The sequence below is a fragment of the Mustela lutreola genome, chromosome 5, assembly GCF_030435805.1.
Source record: "Mustela lutreola isolate mMusLut2 chromosome 5, mMusLut2.pri, whole genome shotgun sequence".
In the NCBI taxonomy this organism is placed as follows: domain Eukaryota; kingdom Metazoa; phylum Chordata; class Mammalia; order Carnivora; family Mustelidae; genus Mustela; species Mustela lutreola.
Window position 1 is genome coordinate 28,464,541 of NC_081294.1, and position 14,524 is coordinate 28,479,064.

Here is a 14,524-nt window from a genome sequence, read left to right on the forward strand (position 1 = left end):
CCATTCATTTGTTGATGGACATCTAGGTTCTTTCCACAGTTTGGCTATTGTGGACATTGCTGCTATAAACATTTGGGTGCACGTGCCCCTTTGGATCACTACATTTGTATCTTTGGGGTAAATGCCCAGTAGTGCAATTGCTGGGTCGTAGCATAGCTCTATTTCCAACTTTTTGAGGAACCTCCATGCTGTTTTCCAGAGTGGCTGCACCAGCTTGCATTCCCACCAACAGTGTAGGGGGTTCCCCTTTCTCTGCATCCTCGCCAGCATCTGTCATGTCCTGACTTGTTAATTTTAGCCATTCTGACCAGTGTGTGGTATCTCACTGTGGTTTGGATCAGTTGCACAGCTTGTTTGAATGGCTTCCCCTCACGATCCCAGGCCATGGGCCATGCAGAGCCTCGCCGAGCTAGCAGCACACCTCAGCTGTGTCTTCAGGACTCGGTGTTGGCTCATGAAAGTGCTTTGTTTTTATGGTTTTTGTGATACTCTAAAAGATTTGAGTCAAACAATTGCAGAGTGTGTCTTCCTAGAATGTAAGTAGTATTTGTAAACTGCTTCACTAGGACAAGATGCCCGTCTGCCAAGTTCAGTGTATCAGGGTATCACGAAGAGGACCTGGGTTCTTGAGCATACTGGGGGCTTGAGGCCTTTGCTGGGCTCCAGTCCGGATGCCTGCAACTGCAGACAGGGGAACATTTTCTTCAGACAGCTGTGAGAGCAGCAGTGTGTCTGTCTTCCCGCTCTCCCCTACACATAGCATTTGTGTTCTACATTTTTTCCCCCTTAAACAGTATTTGGAATCTGATGTCAGTCCTATATAGTCATTCTCAAAAAGACATAAAATATGGGGAAAATCATCCATAATCTCAGTAACCTCTTGCTGGTCTTTTTCCTGCATATTTATCAAAGCGGGACATAGTGCATGAAATACTTTGCAGTATGCTTTCCCCCCCAGATAATCCCATGTTAGTTGCTGCACCCCATCATTTTCGGTGGCTGTGTGGTAATCCGTCAAGTAGATATGGAATAATTTGTACCAGTTGAATAGTAATTTCTTCACTTGATCTCCTTATAATGGACTTTTAGAGTCTTTCCAGTTATTTCCTTTTTTAACAACCTTGTCACGGACAGAGACAAATCTGGAGTGCCTTTCTAAGGGTGGATTCTTCTAAATGAGTTAAGGATTAGGATCTCTTCTTAAGCTTGGGTCGTTCTTGCCAAATGACCTTCCAAGGAAGTTAAGCTCCCACCAGCGAGCAGCCTCTTCACATTGAATCCAACCACCAGGTCTTTCCTGTTCATCCCCGCGCCAAGAAAAGGCAGTGCCTCATTGGCATTTCCTTCCCGTATCTGAATTTCCCGTTTCTTTAATTGAATGAAAGAAGGTTCTTGGTGCAAGGTTGAGAAACTCTGCCATAGGCAAGCTGCTGTTAATCTAGCCACGTTGGGCCTAAAACTCTTCTCTTTGTTCCTCCAGAAAAGGAGAGCGAGCCTATTTACCAAGCTCTGGCCAGAATAATAGGTAATAAAATCCTGCTTGCTGGACACATTCAGGGCAAGGACAAAGATCTGGAGTTGAAGTTGAAGTGTGTGTCTTCTTAGTTACACAGTGGGAATCGGAGATTTTTTTTAACAGTGGCACCCAGTACTTCACCATTTAGAAGATAGTATGAATGTCCTTTTAGCTCCTACACTGGCGCCAGTCCACCCAGGTTCCAGTTCCTGCTCTGCTGTTTACTGGGTAGTCTGAAGCAAGTTGCTGAACTTCCCTGTTCCTCAGTTTCCTCATCCATAAAACGGAGATAGTAGTGGAAGCCATCTCTTAGGATCATAGTAAGGAGTAAATGGGTGAATCCCACAGAGGCGTTAACCCTAGTGAGTGTGCAGTGATTCTTGCTGTTATTTTTGCCACCCCCGTGGGGCAGTAGGGAAGCACTGCCTGGGGTCCTGGAGGACCAGTTCTTAGTCTTGGATTTGACCTTGACTTCTCTACATGAAATCATCTCCCTCCTTGAATTGACAGGTCAGATTTGGGGGTTAGTAAGATGCCTTCTCGCGCAAGTGGATCTCCAGCTCGTGGCGAAATGAAGGGGACAGCGTGTAGAGGGGATCTTAGCAGTGACTACTGTTTATGATCCCTTTCCACTGAGGGATGCCAGGGCTTAAGTGAGGGCTGGAGAGTACCAGTTCTACCCATCCACACACACACCCCCCCCCGCCAAGGTTTTGTTCTTTCCTAGGTGGCATCAAATGAGATTGGATCTAATTGGGGATTTGGGGGATGCCTAGTGGGCTGGCTGGGTGATGGGTCTCTCAAAATTGTACTGTGCCCTTCTTCATCTTTTTAGTCACTCATTAGACAAATGTTTATTGAGCACTGCTGATGCACTGTTCCTGACTTGGGAGCTGTGACCTTGAACAGAACTGAGGAAGTCACCCCTGTGCAGCATACATACTGGCAGGGGAGCCAGGCAACCCACAGACAATGAAATGTGGTGAAAAGTGGGGAGCACTTCAAATGGAATGGCCAAAGAGAGGGCCTCTGCCCAGAAGTGACATCTAAGCAGAAGCCTGATTGGGTGAAGGCAGGACCTGTATAGATAAGTGAGGAAAGAACATTCTGGAACAGCAAATGCAAAGCCTCAATATGGAAACTAGTGTTAGAGGGAGCAAAGAGCACAATGATAGGAGGTAAGATAGCCCAGGGTTCTCTAAGCCAAGGCAGAAGCTTTGTTTGGATTTTCTCTGAGTGAGATGGGAAGCCCCCGTAGCATTTTGAGCAGGAAACAATAGGGTCTGACTCCCCTTCAAATGTCGTCTTCTAGTGCTGTGTGGAGAAAAGGCTGTAAGAGACGGGGTGGGGGGGGTGACGTGGGACGTGGTAAGAAATGATCAGACATTAAAAAACCGACAGACTGGATGTGGGATGCGAGAGAACAGGTGAGCGTGCCTCCTGGGGTTTCGGCCCGAGCAGCCGGATTGGTGACGCTAGCACTTTCCCAGAGACAGGGAAGACTTTAGGGAAGGACCAGATTTAGAGGAGAAATAACTATTGGCTTTTAGGCCTGCATTTGAAATGCCTGTCCCACATCGCAGTGGATGTATCAAGACAGTTTAAAAGATTTTATTTATTTGTGAGACAGAGAGAGAGAGAGAGCATGAGAAGAGGAACGGTCAGCGGGAGAAGCAGGCTCCCCACTGAGCAGGGATCCCGATGCCAGACTTGATCCAGACTCCAGGATCATGACCTGAGCAGAAGGCAGTCACTTAACCAACTGAGCCACCCAGGCGCCCTATCGAGACAGTTTAAAATGCAAGTCTAAGATTCAGGGGAGGGAATGGGACTGAAGACAGAACCGTGGGAAGAAAAAGCCCCAACCGTGAATGAAGCTTACTTACTTTTAAAAATAAATAACATATATTGATTGATTTTCTTTTTCTTTTTCTTTTTTTAAGATAGAGTGAGGAGGGGGAGGGGGCAGAGGAGAAGCAGAGGGAGAATCCTGAGCAGAACCTGATGCTGGGGTGGGGAGTGGTGTGAGGCGTGGGTTTCGATCTCACGAGCCCAAGATCCTGACCTGAGCTGAAATCAAGAGTTAGACGCTCAACCAACTGAGCCGCCCAGGCACCCCTATTGATTCATTTTCTGAATACAAAATAACACATGTGACTCTCTTCCAAGTTTTGAAAAGTTACCTGTAATCCCACCATCCTTGGGTGTATTTCCTTCCAGCCTTCCGCTCCTATCCCCAACCCCATGAACTTTTTTCTCTCTGTGAATTTGTGTATAAATATGAGTTTGTGGGGATTCCTGGGTGGCTCGGTCAGTTAAGCTTCTGCCTTGGGCTCAGGTCCTTGGGATCAAGCCCTGCATCAGGCTCCCTGCTCAGAGGAGAACACGCTTCTTCCTCTGTCTGCCACTGCCCCGGCTTGTGCTTTCTCTCTCTCTTTCTCTCTGATGAATAAATAAAATCTTTAAAAATAAATATGAGTTTTTGCATGTGTTATTACTAAATTGAGATTATAATGCATTATACGTATTTTGTTTTCACTATACAATATATCTTGAGTATATTTTCATGTCATGAAGTGCTATCTAAAAGCTTTTGAGTGACTGCCATTAGCATTTTGTTCCACAAAATGGATGGAGGTTAATGAATTAAAATAATTGGGGAAGGGACTATTAACAACTATTGCTGAAATGAACATCTTCATGCATATCTCATTGTTTTTCTAAAAATGGAATTACTGAGCCAAAGAGCCAAGTGTATAATGCGCAAAACACACCAAAAACCCAGTTCACTCTAAAGAAAGTGAGTTTGCTCCCCTGAACGGCTGCATAAAATTAAATATCCACTTGTATATGTGAGACCTGCTTTATTATATTTCATCAATTCTGGATATTATGATAGAATTTTTTTTTTCATTTGATAGCTGAAAAGCAGTATTTTAGGAGCGCCTGGGTGGCTCAGTGGGTTAAAGCCTATCCTTTGGCTCAGGTCATGATCCCTGGGTCCTGAGATTGAGCCCCACATCGGGCTCTCTGCTCAGCAAGGAGCCTGCTTCCTCCTCTCTCTCTGTCTGCCTCTCTGCCTACTTGTGATCTCTGTCTGTCAAATAAATAAATAAAAACTTTAAAAAAAAGGGGGAATATTTTAATTTTATTTTTACTTTTTTGCACCATTTTTCTCTGTTTGGCCAAGTATCACTTCCATATTTTTTGCCCATTTTCTATGTTTATCTTTCTTTACTCTTTATATAAGACCATTAACATTCTGTTTAATGTTGGAAACAATCCCAGTTTTCTGATACTTTTTAAATTTTGTGTTTTGTTTTGCTTTAACATGGTAGATTTAAAACTTTTATGTAGTAAATTACTGCTTTCCTTTATGTTTTCCTTGGTGTTTAGAAAATCTAAGATCCAATGAATAATTACCCTATATTTATGCATTTTAGGACCTTTTCATATATGTGGGATTTATTTGGATATATTATTTGAGTTGGAGAAATAAGGTTTTTTCTGCTTGTAGTAGCAGTGTCATTTTTTTTTTTTTTAGATTTATTAATTTATTTGACAGAGATCACAAGCAGGCAGAGAGGCAGGCAGAGGGAGAGAGAGAAGCAGGCTCTCTTCTGAGGAGGGAGCCTGATTCAGGGCTCGATCCCAGGACCCTAGGTTCATGACCTGAGCCAAAGGCAGCCATTTAACCGACTGAGTCACCAGGCACCCCTTAAGTGCTACTTTTATTATACATTATTTGTTTATAGATGATGGTGTTTGGTTTTGCATTTTGCTAGTGTAAGTGGGATTTTTTTTTTTTTCTTTTTTCCCCACCTAGGTATTGCAGATACATAGCTAAGCTGTGGATTGTTACTAACTTACCATATTACATAGTTCTCTTACTATTTCTAGTTGATTCTCTTGGATTTTCTGGATTCAAAATCTTACATACCAAGATGATGATTTGGTGTTTTCTTTCTCATAGTGTGACTCTAATTGCATTCATTGTTCCAAGCTTCTAGCACCAAGATAAATGATAGTGTTGATAACAAATATCCTTGTCTTATTCCTCATTTAATAGTGACCATCGTTTTTTGTTTTTTTTTCCCCTAGATGTCTCTACCTTAGTTGGAAGATGCCCCAATCTTGTCCACCTAGACTTAAGGTATTTTTGTTTTCATTGATTTATTTTAAAACAAAAATTGAAAAATCATGACTGCTCATTGAAGGTGGAAAGGATCTTAACTTGTTGAATTGAATGAACCAAACAGTTGGTTATTTCCGTTTTCTCCATCTGAACTGATATGTAGTTCAGTTTGAATCAGTTTGAATCTTCTCTTCTGCTCTGTTCCAGCGATAGTGTCATGCTGAAGAATGACTGCTTTCCGGAATTTTACCAGCTCAACTACCTCCAACATCTCTCACTCAGTCGGTGCTATGATATTGTACCTGAAACTTTACTGTAAGTATTTCATTTTCTAAAAGTAGGAGAAGACAGGGATCAAGAGATGCCACTTGGGGTAGTATTTGTTATTATTAATAGCAGGTGCTTCAAACTTGAACATCTGGAGGGGAGGCAGGTGGGAGGGATGGGGTAACTGCGTGACAGGCATTAAGGAGGGCATGTGATGTGATGAGTACTGGGTGTTGAACGACTGAACTCCACATCGGAAACCAATGATGTACTATGTGTTGACTAATGGAATTTAAATTAAAAAATAAATAAAACTTGAACATCGATATGGGTGTACCACAAATAGGTTAGGGAATTCCAGCAAAACAGAAAAACCAAGACAAAATTTTTTCCTTAAAAAATCTTGGAAAGTTGACTGGTATAGTTTACTGAACATTTATTATTTAGTTAGAAGCAGGTTTAAATATTAGAATACCATACTCTAGTATTTGGAAGACTTGAAAAAGGAAAAATCCTTCTCACCTCCAGGGAGCTCAGAGTATGGGGGCTTTCCCCCCCCCCAACATTTTTCAAATCAACTCCCATTGACTCTGACAGACTCCCTCTGGGCTAGAGGAAAGTTCTGTAATCTTCTAGTGATGTCTGTCCTGGCCGGTGGTCAAAGAATGGGAAGAATAGCATCACGTAAATGGTAAATGTCATGAGTCCAGTGCTATCTTGGAATGGGGGAGACTGAAGTCCAAAAGAGTGAAGTGACTTAACCTGAAGCTATAAAGCGAGTTAAAGGCTAAGTGAGATCTGCATGCTAGGTTTTCTAGATCGATGAAAATAGTCTAATAGTCTAATCCAGTGGCTCTTATGAGAGTTAATTTTGTGTCTGCTCAGCAACTTACGCAAATCAAGGGAGAGCAAAAATTGCTGGTCTTTCTTTTAGAAGGTGCTATTCTCAAGTCATCTTAGGAATAACATTGTCTTTTTATTTTTTAAAAGTTAACTTTTTATCCCCAAAGGACTGGAAAATCCTTCCTCATGTAGGATGTAAATGTATAGCAGTTTTATTGAAAACCACAAGAAGTCAGTGCCATGAATTTGGTCAGGCGCCCTTCTTATTCCAGTCGGGAGACCTTGATTGAAGCCACTGCCCCACGTAGCTCACTGTCCCAGAGAAGGTCGTTTAGCTTCTGGTTCCTACCCAAGAAGCATGGGGAGTTTGAACAAAGAATTTATGTAGTTCAAAAATGATTGGTTTGCATCTTCTAAGTTAAGTTGCAAGAATTAATAAATGATACTTCAGCTATATAGGGTTAACTAGTAGAATTAGAAAATCCAGGGGCGCCTGGGTGGCTCAGTGGGTTAAGCCGCTGCCTTCGGCTCAGGTCATGATCTCAGGGTCCTGGGATCGAGTCCCGCATCGGGCTCTCTGCTCAGCAGGGAGCCTGCTTCCTTCTCTCTCTCTGCCTGCCTCTCAGTGTACTTGTAATTTCTCTCTGTCAAATAAATAAATAAAATCTTTAAAAAAAAAGAAAATCCAGTAATTAGGGATGCCTGGGTGGCTCAGTTGGTTAAGTGGCTGCTTTCAGCTCAGGTCATGATCCTAGCATCCTGGGATCGAGTCCCACATCGGGCTCCTTGCTCAGCAGGGAGCCTGCTTCTCTCTCTTTCTCTTCCTGCCACTTTGCATGTGCTCGCTTGCTCTCTCTCTCTGAGAAATAAATAAGTAAAATATTTTTAAAAAAAAAGAAAATCCAGTAATTGTATTTTTAATTAATCACTTTAATTAATCTTGGGGCTCAGGGGCTCAGCCAGTATCTTGTTTGAAAAAGCACTGCCTAAAAGGGATGGCAATCTTTACTTCCATGTGTCTCAGACAGTAGGGTGTGAACTCATGTACAAGGAAGCCTTGTTGAAATCTTGTGCCCCGTGGTAACCAGAACTCCTGGGAGCCTCTAGTTTCCACCCAGAAAAGCGTCCCTGTCACCCGTCTCTCCTGTCTTTCCCTCTGGGTGTCAGCATCTTTGCCCGTGCAGCCCCTGGGGACGACAGTGATCAGTCTTTTTTGGTTGCTTTTCTCAAGAGAATCTGTTCCCATGTCTCACTTCTGTACTTTTTCTCCAGAGAAAGAAGCTAAGCAGGTAATCCCCAGATGCTTTTTCTCAAGCAGAGGCTAAGGGAAGGCTGTGAGCTCTCACAGTTTAGTATTTTTATCCAGTAGGAATAAGAACACCTGCGGAGGGGCGCCTGGGTGGCTCAGTGGGTTAAAAGCCTTCGGCTCGGGTCATGATCCCAGGGTCCTGGGATTGAGCCCCACATCGGGCTTTCTGCTCAGCGGGGAGCCTGCTTCCCGCTCTCTCTGTCTCTGCCTGCCTCTCTGTCTACTTGTGATCTCTGTCAAATTTAAAAAAAAAAGAACACCTGCCTCGGAGTCCTGCTTGCAGGCAGTGTGAGTTGCTGCTTAAGGGCACAGACCTCAAGTCACAGACCTACATTTGAACCCTCACTGCCTTGTGACTTGTCCTAACCTTATCTTGAAATAAGAGAAACGGGCGTTGGGAGTTCGGTTACAAATCAGATCACCAAAAAAAAAAAAAAAAAAAAATGAGGACAGAGAGAAAAAAGATGCTCTCCTTGTACTTCAAGGTAAAAGAGTATGTTTCTTCAGGCATTATGTAAATAGTATGCTGGTTAACCTCATGAATCCATTAAATGAGTTTGCCTATAACCTATCCTTAGAAGTTTCTTAAGATAGACTGTTCTTTTCTCTAATTTCATTCTGGCAGCTGATGTACTCAAAATTCACAGTAAGAATTCCAGGATCCTCAATAGTAATTTTGAGAAAGCCATTTATGCTAAAGAATGTTTATTTCTTAGAAGTGGGAAAATAAAATTTGATTGACTTTCTTCTGTATTGCTAGTGCTTTAGACTACTTGGGAAACTAGGTTTTTCTTCTACAGGGTATGTCTGCATTGTGTATAGTCCTTTCCACCTGAATTGATTTTATTCCAACTATGTCCAGACTTTCTTCTGATCATTCTGTATTTCTCACCCAAGTAAGAAAGGCACACTGGAGCTAGTGAACTGATCTGAGATTGGGAGAGACTAAGTAGAAAGTCTGTGTAGGAGAATTTGTAGTTAGGCATTGATTAATTGCATATGGTTACATACTAACTAATAGTTACAAATATAGTTACTAAATAATATTGTTACATACTTACTAATAGATTTTATAAGGAAAATAGGAATGTGTATTTGAGGTAAAGTGTAAACTTATGAAAGGGTCTGTAAGTATCTTTTGTTTACTCAGATGAAACAAAGATACACAAGACATTATCAAACAATGACACACAAAGGTACACGAGACACAGGAACGCCTGTGGCTCTGTTGGTTGGGTGTCTGCCTTCAGCTCAGGTCATGATCCCAGGGTCCTGGGACTGAATCGATTCAGTTTCCTTGTTTGCTCAACAGGGATCCTGCTTCTCCCTCTGCCTGCCTCTCCCCCTGCTTGTTCTCTCTCTCTCTGACAAATAAATAAACAAAATCTTAAAAAAAAAAAAAAAGACATTATCAGTGTTCTTTTATACTTCTTAAAATTGGAAATAATGGCTCTTCATTGCTATTTACTGTCCTTCGGTTGCTTATAAATTTGTTCTGTTGTGTTGTAGATGACACGTGAATTAAGGGGCTTTTGATGCTTATTTTGTTTCATCCCCTTAAAATTTTAAAAGACTTTCTGGCTTTTCGATTTGGATCATCCCCCGTCCCATGAGATGCAGTTCACTCCTTTCTCACTTAGGATACCTGCATGTCTCTGAGAGTCTGCTGTCATTTCCTTACGCCTACAAAGGCTCCTTCCCAGTGCTGTTGCGAGAACATTCTTCTCCTGCCATCTGCTGCGCACCCTTTGCTCACTCGCTCCTGCAGTGTCTGCTTACGACTCTAATTCGGTCCACTGTGGAAGGGCTTACAGTTTGGCTAATTCGGATATCCCAGCACCCAGATTCTCATTACAAAGTTCTCAAATGCTTGTATTTCACATGAGAGGGATTTAAGATTTAAGGTTGGGGCAGAATTGCTGTCATCTTAAGGGATATTGTGTATAAACGTCTGTGTGCTGTGACCTTTCTTTGCACTCCTGCTGCTGTATTCCAGAGGTTAGTTTACTTTAAGAAGAATGGTACTTCACTATTCCTGATTTTCTTTTTTGGCTGTTGTAACCTCCAGATCGTATGGTCCTTTTATAAACACCAAGCATGTTTATTTTACTTAGATAGTACTTTCATTTTCTAAATTAGCCTTCATCTTTATTCAGCTAATATGTATTAAACATCTGTGGTGTTTAATACACTTGTTGAGTGTAGAACAAATACATTTAGGGGGTAGTGGGTTGAACGTGGAAAGTCCTAAGGCCAGCAGAACAGTTTGAGTTCCGTAAACAAGAGGGCAGCATCAAAGGCTTGGGGAATGGGGGGGTGGGGGGTGGAAGGGTGACATCATCTTAGCTGAGCTTTAGGAAGATGCCTTGGACATTGGCATGTAGAATAGACTGGAAGGAAGAAAGAGAGGAGGACAGGTGACAATTACTATGAAAAAAAGTTTGTGATTTTTAGTAATTATCGTCAATATGAAGATAGAAAGGATGCTGCTGCCACTATGTGGCATTGATCAATGTGTTCATTGATCTGCAGTGGGATTTTGTTGATATTCCTAACTAAATATTCCCTTTCCTAAGACTTTGTACTCTGTGTCCCAACCTGGAGCAAATACAGATCAGAGAGATGAATTTCTAAGTACAGAGATCGGAGTTAAAGAAGAAGGAATCATTACCTAAAAGTATTTACTTTGGGGAAACAGGCTGCCTTTTTTGTGACCAGAATGTCACTGTTGACAGATTTGTATTTCACTTAATGGGAAAGCTGAGAAGAGGATTGGCATATATGCAGCCAAAAAAAAAGTAATATGTAGGGAAGTCAGATGGCTTTCTTTTCCCTCTCATAGAAAAGGTGTGACCAGTTACTCCTTTTCTCCATCTGCAGCCAACTACATAGCCTTGTTTCTAGTACTTTTGCAAAGTCGCTGTTAGATTTTATCACGGGTAATGGACTTACTACTAAGAAGTTACCGTAACTTCTGCTGCTCATCTTTTGAGAAGAGGAGACTAGTTCAAATAAAGGTCAAGTCCATGCTTGGAAATCACATATAACCTGAGGTGATTCAGTAAATCCTCTCAATTTAAATCAAGAATAGAGAAGGGAAACAACTGTGGTTGGATTTTCAATAAACCTCAGTGGTTAGGTTGTGAGAAAACATCTAATTAAATACACCTGCGTAGGCCCTAAGGCCATGTTGTCCAGGCTGTGATCCACGCTCTCTGGTTTCACTCACCTTTGCTGTGTTCTCGGATCATGGATGGCACGTGGGGTTTTCAGTGGGCGCTGTATAGACTGTGATACAAATGGTAAAAATTGGGTCATATACCTCGAGTGGATCAGTCACCATAGATCCTGCTACTCTGAAAGGTCTCTCTTCCTTTCCAGTGAACTTGGAGAAATCCCCACACTGAAAACACTACAAGTGTTTGGAATCGTGCCAGACGGTACCCTTCAGCTGTTAAAAGAAGCCCTTCCTCATCTACAGATTAATAGTGCCCATTTCACCACCATCGCCAGGCCAACCACTGGCAACAAGAAGAACCAGGAGATCTGGGGCATCAGATGCCGGCTGACGCTGCAGAAGCCCAGTTGCCTGTGAAGTATCTATGGCAGGGTGGTGTCCCCTCTTTTCTTTGGAACAGGGAAAATGGGCAAGAAGCCCGCCTGCTGAAGCGCTCGGCTCTTTTTATTCTTGGTCTTCCCTTTGCCTGCCTTCTACAAGTGTATTAGACAACCGATTGAGAGTGAAAACGATGAAGTTTTGCTTTTTCTCAATAACCAGAAGAGCTTCGGTCACTGCTTCTGTGCACTTACGAGCCCAAGTTTAAGGCCCTTTTAGGAGAGCCTGTAATTTCAGGATAAGGTTAAGCAGCAAGATTTGAGCCACCTCTTTCAAGTGCCCTCTTGTTCCGTCTGTTTAGAATCAAGCGTAAGAATCACCACCAGCAAATCATTTTCACGATCTGTGTGGTAACTTTCTTCTATTTAATTTCTCAGTATTGCCTTATGCGACGTAGATTGGTAGAAGTGTTTGTATTGTGAACGGAACAAAAGGAGAATCGTAGGAGGGTCGCATTCGTGGCACTCTCTTCTGGAGATTGCAGAACAGACCTTTCAGCTTTGCCTTTAGATTTGAAATTAGGTTCATGGAAACAGAGCCCTGGGCAATTCATCTTGAAACCTCAACGAGAAACAGCTAGCCATCAGAGGCAAAGAGTTGGTCCAGCATCTGAAGGCTCAAGAGGCTGTTTTCCGTGCTGGGTTGATGTGGACTGTCCTCTAATGAATAGCCGTGAAGTTTCCTTCCTGTGTTGTGTTCCCAGAATGCCGAATCGTGGCCTTCTAACTTTATGATCAAATGATGTTAACGTGCGTTCTTTAGCTTTTAAGATGACTCTCTGTGTTTTAGAAAGGTGATAGTAGCCAGTCTTTATTCTTGAAACGTTGGCTGAAATGCCAAACTGAAACTGCCTGCCATTTTCCTTTATTGCCAAGGTTCTTCAGGTTATTTTTATATGACTCTAGAATCAAGTATTTTAAATTGCCTTTAAAAAAAAAAAATTATCTCCCACAATAATTGTTGGAAAGTCATTGTTGTCTAAAGTTCCTGGGCCTTAGTTCCTTTAGTTTTGGGAGAACTACGTGTTTGTTCACCCAGAAATAGATGCTCGAAGTAGGTGTGGGCTTCATGCGGTTTCAAAGCAGTAAGACAACTTGAAACTACATTAAAGTTAAGATTTGGGTGTGGAATCTTTGGATGGCAACAGTGATTTTTTTTTTTTTTTAATGGTGTCTAGAAGAAAAAAGATTAAATTCTACCTAAAAAAACAACAACAACCAAAAAAAAAAACCACTACTTTCTTTGAATTGATGACCTTCCCATATGTTTGAAATGGAACAAAAGGAGCTAAAACCTGTTACTTGTAGTATCATTAATTGTTTTTAAATCAGACTTTTCAAATGTTGGAAACAACGATATGAAGTGCCCTTATCTGCTCAGACCTAAGGAAGAACATTTTAAAGTGGCCTTGTTCGGGAAATAATTATGTTTCAATTTTGTACTCGTTAAAAAGTGCTAAATATACTACATGAAATTATTGTTTACAGATTAGTGACAAGGGCAGATGATAGGATCCATTTGGACTGTGATTTTCAGATGCTCTCAAACATACCGTACTTCCAAACTCAAGTCCAGCCATAAGCTATTTTTGTATGTGATTTCTACTTTTATAGACCTGTTTTAAAATAAAACACATTTTTATAAAAATGAGTACTTTCGCTAAGTTGCATTCCTTTGTTCTTTCTCTCTTTTTTTTTTTTTTTTTTTTTTTAAGTTCTCTAGTTAGAAAGTCCTTGGTGTGGTGTGTCCGTGCTATAGTGTGCTCTGGGTCATAGCCTCTAGTTAAAGACCTACAAAACTAGCCTAAGTGGACCTCTTTGTTCCATCTGCTTCATATTTTTTTGTCAAATTAAAATGATAGTGTATAATGCTTTCTGAGAAGGTTAAGTAAGGCTTATTCTTAACCTTTAAAGTGCTTCTAAAATAGTAATATTTATAAAACATTTGAAGTTCAGATGACTAATGTGATACTCAAGTACTAATAAAAGGCAGCAAGTGGCACTTTTAAAATTTAGACTGGACCAGCTTACACTGTATATTTTACTCTCGTTAGGAAACTGACTATTAGGAAACTGACTGGTTCACTCTATACCTAAGAGGTCTTGGGAATTCAGTTCCCTCTGAACCATCCATTCAAATGGTAGAATAGTGATTCTTGCTGAACATCACCTTTTTTTTTTTTTTTTGCTGTTTTTGGTTATGCTCTTATCACTTTTAGGCTTTCTTAATTATGAAAAATGTCAAATACATGCAGAAATTAGAGACTGTTATGAACTTCATCACTTCTGTCATTAACTTACAGCCTATCTCATTTTAGCCATCATCCCAACCCCCCCCACACCCCCACCTGCTCAAATTACTTTGAAGCAGAATTATATTTTAGTATATACGTCGGAATTTAGTATATACATATACTAGTATATAGTATATACATATACTAAGTACAAAAATTTAGTATATACATCAGAAAGAGATTAATTCTGCAACATTAAATGTCAAGATGCTGTAGAAAATTCCCTAGTGGGTCTCAGGTGCTTTCCTTACACGGGTTTATTTTGATGAGGCCTCAGACGTAAGGCGTGATCTACACGTGCACTTGATTGACACTTTCTTGGGTCTCTTTGGATCCTCCCTACCCCCCCCCAAAGCTTTTTTTCCTTACAGTTTGTTCACTGAAAAAAGAGGTTGTCCTGAGTTCAACATTGTGACTGTTGACGTGATCCCTGGAGTGATATGTACAAGTTCATCTGCCCCCTATTTCCATAAATTGGTAATTAGATTCAGCAGCAAAAAACCCTAAACCAAGGGGGATTTTGCCACCCAGGAGACATTTAGTAC

The 14,524-nt window shown here is 41.3% G+C and overlaps 1 protein-coding gene across 1 annotated transcript in view; it reads left to right on the forward strand.

Annotated features, from left to right (window-relative positions):
• The window catches only part of SKP2 (S-phase kinase associated protein 2), a 33,729-nt gene extending 20,393 nt beyond the window's left edge, over positions 1-13,336 (forward strand). The window contains exons 8-10 of the mRNA XM_059173802.1: positions 5,618-5,669; positions 5,859-5,966; positions 11,452-13,336. Of these exons, the coding sequence (XP_059029785.1) occupies positions 5,618-5,669; positions 5,859-5,966; positions 11,452-11,665 (374 nt within the window). The 3' untranslated portion in view covers positions 11,666-13,336. The remainder of the gene's footprint in view (positions 1-5,617; positions 5,670-5,858; positions 5,967-11,451) is intronic.
• The last annotated feature ends 1,188 nt before the right edge of the window (positions 13,337-14,524 follow it).